The 8,728-nt window shown below is 38.8% G+C and overlaps 1 protein-coding gene across 1 annotated transcript; it reads right to left on the reverse strand.

The window, feature by feature from the left end:
* Positions 1 to 4,792: 4,792 nt before the first annotated feature.
* Positions 4,793 to 5,716, reverse strand: LOC109558700 (olfactory receptor 8S1-like). Its single transcript, XM_019960039.2, has one exon. It carries the CDS (start codon positions 5,714 to 5,716, stop codon positions 4,793 to 4,795), a length of 924 nt encoding a protein of 307 aa, XP_019815598.2.
* Between the last annotated feature and the right edge of the window lie 3,012 nt (positions 5,717 to 8,728).

The following is an 8,728-nucleotide window of genomic DNA, read 5'->3' on the forward strand; positions in this document are numbered from 1 at the left end:
TCTGTTGAGCTACTGAACCAACTCTGAAGTGCTCTGTCTCCAGATCTCATATTAAATCAATGATAAGTAGTGTTATGATTTATGTTACTATTAATCACATTTTGTTACTTGATGATGAAAGCATGCTTAATGAATACATTTGTAAATCAAATCTATTGATTTAAGCATACTTTATGTCATTTACTTAGTTTTGTTGCTTCTTCATATGGGTTCTGAGTGCTTATTGTTGAACTTAATCCTGAGGTTTTTCTATTGACCTTGCCATAGCAAATGGATGTTTTTCTAATATATATATATATATATATATTCAGTTTATTGCTGGTATATAGAGAAACTACTGATTATATGAATATATAAGCTTTTTTTTTCTGGTTCCAAATAGGAAAAGGAGTATGTCAAGGCTGCATATTGTCACCCTGCTTATTTAACTTCTATGCAGAGTACATCATGAGAAACGCTGGGCTGGAAGAAGCACAAGCTGGAATCAAGACTGTGGGGAGAAATATCAATAACCTCAGATATGCAGATGACACCACCCTTATGGCAGAAAGTGAAGAAGAACTCAAAAGCCTCTTGATGAAAGTGAAAGAGGAGAGTGAAAAAGTTGGCTTAAAGCTCAACATTCAGAAAACCAAAATCATGGCATCTGGTCCCACCACTTCATGGGAAATATATGGGGAAACAGTGGAAACAGTGTCAGACTTTGTTTTTTTGGGCTCCAAAATCACTGCAGGTGATGACTGCAGCCATGAAATTCAAAGACGCTTACTCCTTGGTAGGAAAGTTATGACCAACCTAGATAGCATATTGAAAAGCAGAGACATTACTTTGCCAACAAAGGTCTGTCTAGTCAAGGCTATGGTTTTTCCAGTGGTCATGTATGGATGTGAGAGTCGGACTGTGAAGAAAGCTGAGCGCCGAAGAATTGATGCTTTTGAACTGTGGTGTTGGAGAAGACTCTTGAGAGTCCTTTGGACTGCGAGGAGATCCAACCAGTCCATTCTGAAGGAGATCAGTCCTGGTGTTCTTTGGAAGGACTGATGCTAAAGCTGTAACTCCAATACATTGGCCACTCATGCAAAGAGTTGACTCATTGGAAAAGGCTCTGATGCTGGGAGGGATTGGGGGCAGGAGGAGGGGGCAGGGGGATGACAGAGGATGAGATGGGTGGATGGCATAACCGACTCGATGGACATGAGTTTGAGTGAACTCCGGGAGTTGGTGATGGATGGGAGGCCTGGCATGCTGCAGTTCATGGGGTCACAAAGAGTTGGACAAGACTGAGTGAACTGAACTGAAAGCTTTTTGTTACCTTAATAAACTCTCTTGGAATAGTAATAATTAGAGATTTCTTAGATTTTTGGGTAATCATTATTACCTCCAAATATTTGTAGATCCCCTCTTCCATAATTAAATATCATATTTTAATATCAATTTACTGCACTGGAGGGAATTACATAACCTTGTTAAGTAATATGAGTGATAGTGTTGTCTTCTTTTAACTGCTCTTGTTGTGTCCAACTCTTTGCGACCCCAGGGACCGCAGAGCGCCAGGTTTCCCTGTCCTTCACCATCTCCTGGAGTTTGCTCAAACTCATGTCCATTGAGTTGGTGATGCCATCCAACCATCTCATCCTCTGTTGCTCCCTTCTCCTCCTGCCCTCAATCTTTTCTAGCATCAGGGTCTTTTCCAGTGAGTTGGTTCTTTGCATCAGGTGGTCAAAGTATTGAAGCTTCAGCTTTAGCATCAGTCCTTCCAATGAATATTCAGGGTTGATTTCCTTTACTATTGACTGGTTTGATCTCTTTGCAGTCTAAGGGACCCTCAAGAGTCTTCTCCAGCACCACTGTTTGAAAGCATCAATTCTTAGGTTCTCAGCCTCCTTTATTTTTTTTTTTTCTTTTTTTAATTTTATTTTATTTTTAAACTTTACATAATTGTATTAGTTTTGCCAAATATCAAAATGAATCCACCACAGGTATACATGTGTTCCCCATCCTGACCCCTCCTCCCTCCTCCCTCCCCATACCCTCCCTCTGGGTCGTCCCAGTGCACTAGCCCCAAGCATCCAGTATCGTGCATCGAACCTGGACTGGCAACTCGTTTCTTACATGATATTTTACATGTTACAATGTCATTCTCCCAAATCTTCCCACCCTCTCCCTCTCCCACAGAGTCCATAAGACTGTTCTATACATCAGTGTCTCTTTTGCTGTCTCGTACACAGGGTTATTGTTACCATCTTTCTAAATTCCATATATATGCGTTAGTATACTGTATTGGTGTTTGTCCTTCTGGCTTACTTCACTCTGTATAATAGGCTCCAGTTTCATCCACCTCATTAGAACTGATTCAAATGTATTCTTTTTAATGGCTGAGTAATACTCCATTGTGTATATGTACCACAGCTTTCTTATCCATTCATCTGCTGATGGACATCTAGGTTGCTTCCATGTCTTGGCTATTATAAACAGTGCTGCGATGAACATTGGGGTACACGTGTCTCTTTCCCTTCTGGTTTCCTCAGTGTGTATGCCCAGCAGTGGGATTGCTGGGTCATAAGGCAGTTCTATTTCCAGTTTTTTAAGGAATCTCCACACTGTTCTCCATAGTGGCTGTACTAGTTTGCATTCCCACCAACAGTGTAAGAGGTTTCCCTTTTCTCCACACCCTCTCCAGCATTTATTATTTGTAGACTTTTGGATCGCAGCCATTCTGACTGGTGTGAAATGGTACCTCATAGTGGTTTTGATTTGCATTTCTCTGATAATGAGTGATGTTGAGCATCTTTTCATGTGTTTGTTAGCCATCTGTATGTCTTTTTTGGAGAAATGTCTATTTAGTTCTTTGGCCCATTTTTTGATTGGGTCGTTTATTTTTCTGGAGTTGAGCTGTAGGAGTTGCTTGTATATTTTTGAGATTAGTTGTTTGTCGGTTGCTTCATTTGCTATTATTTTCTCCCATTCTGAAGGCTGTCTTTTCACCTTGCTAATAGTTTCCTTTGATGTGCAGAAGCTTTTAAGGTTAATTAGGTCCCATTTGTTTATTTTTGCTTTTATTTCCAATATTCTGGGAGGTGGGTCATAGAGGATCCTGCTGTGATGTATGTCGGAGAGTGTTTTGCCTATGTTCTCCTCTAGGAGTTTTATAGTTTCTGGTCTTACGTTTAGATCTTTAGTCCATTTTGAGTTTATTTTTGTGTATGGTGTTAGAAAGTGGTCCAGTTTCATTCTTTTACAAGTGCTCAGCCTCCTTTATAGTCCCATGTCATGTCTGTACATGACTAATGGAAAAACCATAACTGTAATTCCTCCAATTTGATATTATATCATGAAGCATATATTTGAATATTATTTAATGTTAAATAAATAATAAGTAATATGAAAAGCATGTTTATAGGTTTATAACTGAGTCACTTTGCTGTATAGCAGAGATTGGCACAACATTGTAAATCAACTATACTTCAATAAAAAAGAGTCATTAGAATTTTTATTATTAAATATTTGAGGTCAAAATTGTTGAATTTTACTTTTATGCTTATTAAGAATCTATCAGGGTGAACATGAGATTATTCTCACTTGAACTTATTGATTTGAGGAATCAAAGCAATAAGAAGTTTACTTGGTCATGGGTTATTATTTATATTATTATTATTTCAGTATACTTTAAGATTCAGTGGATCATTTCATTTTGACTTGTCTAAATATTCATGAGACGGTGGTAATTTTTCATATTTTGAATCAGTTACTTTAGTTCTGAAAAGCATTAACAATTTTCCATATTATTTTAAAAGCATTCAAGTTTGCCAAAACTTACCTGAAAAACTATCAGTGCTTATTGTCCTTTTGTGCTTATTCTAATGTTTTTTGTTTTGTTTTACACATCAAATAGCTCAATTTTATTTTTTTGGTTATATTTTCTTAAAATGAAACAAAATCCTGCTTTCAGTTTGTTTAGACAAATCTTAGTGTTACCTTATAATTTTTATTCTTAACATCAGTGTTGTACTCTTAGATTCTTTTTCTGTTTTCTTCAATATATTTACATAATTATGTCAAAATTGATCTTTTTGAATAGTGCCTCGATTTATTTATTGCTTCTATTTTTCTCTTTTCTAATATATTAATTTGTGCTTTTAGTCCCTTTATCCTCCTTTTCTTATGATAAGTTTAATTATCTTTCTAATGATTGCATTTAAGCATTCAGAAACTTACAATTTTTTTCTTATTAATGAATTCATGTAAGGATAGATTTTATTTCTATTGATGGCTGCGTTGGCAATGTTTTTAACTTTAGTATATAGTGTTCTCATGTTCATGATAGTCTATGTAGACTGTTGACTTTTTTGTTAACAAAGGATTTTGCTTTTCAAGAGTTTTACTTCAAGAATTTATAAGTAGTTGGGATTTGAAAAGGTTAACTTCTGTTTAACAAATATCTCCTTTGTTTTTAGTTCTCTCTGCAGCTCTTTATAGTTAGATGCTGAAACTCCTGTGTCGTTGTATCTTTTTTTCTTAACCTCATTTTATTTTGTTTGTCTTATTTATCTACTTTGTGGAAGATGGTTTTCACACTCTCTTTCAACCAACGGCATGGACTTTCCAAATAGGGAACCAAAATCAAGAGCCACTTCCTTGGACTAACAGGATTAGGTGTTTGGGTGAGCTCTGGAATCTTTCTTCAGAATTACTGACATCGTGTGATTAGAGGAGATGAGGGCAAAAGAGCAAAGGCAATGGAATACAATCTTCGTGATTTTGCTTCCAGTTGTCTTTGTTCACTGCCTGAACATTATAGATATCTCCCCAATGTCCTTTTCACAGCTGCCTTCACCTCCTTGTTCTTTAGGCTGTAGATGAGGGGATTCAGCATGGGTGTGACTGCACTGTACTGTACGGAGAGGAGTAAATCCAAAGAGGAGCCAGACGGAGGCATGAGATAACAAAGAAAACCCGAGCCAAAGAACAAGATCACTGCGATGAGGTGGGAGGAGCAGGTGGAGAAAGTCTTGCTTCTGCCTTTGGTGGAGCTGATGCTCAGGATGGTGGAGATAATACGGGCATAAGAGAAGAAGATTGGGATGAAGGTTCCAAGCCCATGCAATAGGCTGGAGCAGAGTAGGATATTGGTAACAATAGAGATATCAGAACAAGACAGGGGGAAAAGGGCAGGCAGCTCACAGGTGTAGTGGTGGATGGTTTGGGCCTCACAGAAATCCAGGCTAATAGCCAGGAGCACAATGACAAATGCATTGAGAGAGGCCAGGCCCCATGAGATCAACACCAGCCTCACACAGAGCTGGTTGCTCATCACCTGGCCATAGTGCAGGGGGTGGCAGATTGCGGCATAGCGGTCATAGGCCATCACTGAGAGGAGACAGGCTTCAGTTCCTGAAGAGAAAAACACAAAGAAGACCTGAGTCAGGCAGCCCTCAACAGAGATGGTGTTCTTCTCAGACAGGAGGTCCTTCAGGAGCTTGGGAAGAGTGACACAAGAGAAGCAGAGGTCCACAAATGATAGATTACTCAAGAAGAAGTACATGGGCGTGTGGAGGTGGGAGTCAGCCCTGATCACCAGCAGCATCGTCAGGTTCCCCATCACGGTCAGGAGGTAAATCACCAGGAAGAGCACAAAGAGCAGAGCCTGGATGTGGGGGTCGTCTGACAGCCCAGTGAGGATAAACTCGGTGATGGTGCTGCGGTTCCTCAAGGCCATTTGTGGAGGATGTTTCCTTGGAATAAAATAGAAATTGGGTGATATTGCCTATGATTGTCCCCATTCTCTACAGCATCATCTTCTCTTCTTAAACATCCCTCCCTGAGTTGTCTGAACTTGTGCTTACATATCTCAAAGCTGCCCTCACTTTTCTTGATAGATCACAAATTTAGGTCACAGTCTTCACATACTTTAGAGAGTTCTATGGAAAAAGGAAGAGAGTTCCAGAAAAACATCTATTTCTGCTATATTGACTATGCCAAAGCCTTTGACTGTGTGGATCACAATAAACTGTGGAAAATTCTGAAAGAGATGCGAATACCAGACCACCTGACCTGCCTCTTGAGAAACCTGTATGCAGGTCAGGAAGCAACAGTTAGAACTGGACATGGAACAACAGACTGCTTCCAAATAGGAAAAGGAGTACTTCAAGGCTGTATATTGTCACCCTACTTATTTAACTTTGTGCAGAGTACATCATGAGAAATGCTGGGCTGGAAGAAGCCCAAGCTAGAATCAAGATTGCCAGGAGAAATATCAATAACCTCAGATATGCAGATGATATCACCCCTATGGCAGAAAGTGAAGAGAAACTAAAAAGCCTCTTGATGAAGGTGAAAGAGGAGACTGAAAAAGTTGGTTTCAAGCTCAACATTCAGAAAACTAAGATCATGGCATCTGGTCCCATCACTTCATGGGAAATAGATGGGGAAACAGTGTCAGACTTTATTTTTTGGGGCTCCAAAATCACTGCAGATGGTGACTGCAGCCATGAAATTAAAAGACGCTTACTCCTTGGAAGGAAAGTTATGACCAACCTAGATAGCATATTCAAAAGCAGAGACATTACTTTGCCAACGAAGGTCCGTCTAGTCAAGGGTATTGTTTTTCCAGTGGTCATGTATGGATGTGAGAGTTGGACTGTGAAGAAAGCTGAGTGCTGAAGAATTGATGCTTTTGAACTGTGGTATTGGAGAAGACTCTTGAGAGTCCCTTGGACTGCAAGGAGATCCAACCAGTCCATCCTAAAGGAGATCAGTTCTGGGTGTTCTTTGGAAGGACTGATGCTAAAGCTGAAACTCCAGTACTTTGGCCACCTCATGCAAAGAGTTGACTCATTGGAAAAGACTCTGATGCTGGGAGGGATTGGGGGCAGGAGGAGAAGGGGACGACAGAGGATGAGATGGCTGGATGGCATCACCGACTTGATGGACATGAGTTTGGGTGAACTCCGGGAGTTGGTGATGGACAGGGAGGCCTGGCGTGCTGCGATTCATGGGGTCGCAAAGAGTCGGACATGACTGAGTGACTGAACTGAACTGATTCCTATTCCACAGAGACTTACTGGAGAAATAATATTTCTGGTTCACTCTAACATTAATGTTATTCAATTTTCCTTACATGCTTTAAATTTCAGAAATTCTTAAAATCCATTGTACAACATTTAAAAAAACCATTGTACAATATGTGTGAAGTAATTGTTCTAAACCTTTTCTCCTCTCTAATATTTTTGTTCAAAATAATCCAGGGCTTCTTACTTGTTAAACATCACATTAAATTTTAATAGATTTTTTAAAATACGAAGCATTTTCTCATGTCTTGTCTCTGTTTATGCTGAAAGAAATTCTATGAAGTATTTCAGACATGGACACTTATCTTCATTTTACCCCTTGGAAATATGATATAGAGACATTAACAACCAGTAGAAGAATCAGGAAATAACTTCCATAGTATTTCCCCTAATTCTCATCCCAATATCTAGGTCTGGTCCACAAGAATAAAGATCACTTTTCTTATCTTTAAACAAAAATTTTTTTTAATGTGGTAAAAGTCTTACTATAAAAACACTATTTTAATGATATTTAGCTATACTAAATACCATATTTCAGTGGTACTAAATCCATTCACATTGTTGTGCAACTTTCACCATTATCCATCTCCAGAATTGTTCACTTTCCTAAACTGAAACTGTGTTCCCATTAAAAAATTAACTCCTCATTCTCCACCCTGCTTCCAGCCCCTGGCATCTACCAGTGTACTTTCTGACACTATGAATTTGACTGTTCTAGGTATTTTGTGGAATCAAATCCATTTCTCCTGTCTTGACATTCAGAGTTCTTCTTCCTCTGTCCTTAATCTATATTTTAGCCTTTTTGACCCCTTTTGATACTAGAAAGGTCTTATATTTCTCTCTTTGACTACATGGTTTTCTTTCAGATGTTCTACTTTTTTATTCCACTGATTCAGACTCTCATTCACCTTCCAGCCTTACCTCAAATCCTGCTATTTCTTCAAAGCAAATATAGTTAAAAACCTGATCATGTTAACAAAGTTCAAATTCATCTTACACGCATGTCTAGGTTACCTGTGTGCTTGGACAGGCAGGGCGCCGTTCACCTTTGTGTGATTTCAGCTAGTGGTGGTGATGCAGAAACAGTTGGAGAATTTACTTTTGAGGAACCTGCTTGGATAAAATTGTGAATATTTTTCAAAGCAGATGTCTTCTTGGGATCTACTCAAGCAAAGTGAAATGATACATTTGTTCTATTCTTTTCAGGAACTTGGTTATTTCATGTATTTGTGAACAGGGCTATCCTGAAAATTGCTCCCACTTTTCTACTTCCATGAACAAGATGGATCTGACCATGTAACTTGGGGAGTTCAGTGTCTCAACCAAGAAGAGTGTAGCATTTCTGAATAATATTTTTCTCTCATGTTCTAACTTATGCATTTTGTGTGGGTGAAGCGACTATTTGGATCATATGATATGGGGAATCACAGAAAAGGGCCTCACCCTTCCTCATTCTTCTAAATACGATCTCTAACTAAACTAAAAGAGAAGATGGTCAGCAAAATTAAAACACATAGAAATTTCTAGGAAGGAAAAATAGAGGGGGGATATCAAGATATTTTGGAAGATATTACCATACTCCTGGCTATTTCTGGAAAGCCAGTTCCTGTGTTCAGGTTTTCCCATTCAAGTAGACACATCATAGGTAAAGTCTTCCTATA

Source organism: Bos indicus, chromosome 5, assembly GCF_029378745.1.
Source record: "Bos indicus isolate NIAB-ARS_2022 breed Sahiwal x Tharparkar chromosome 5, NIAB-ARS_B.indTharparkar_mat_pri_1.0, whole genome shotgun sequence".
Classification (NCBI taxonomy): domain Eukaryota; kingdom Metazoa; phylum Chordata; class Mammalia; order Artiodactyla; family Bovidae; genus Bos; species Bos indicus.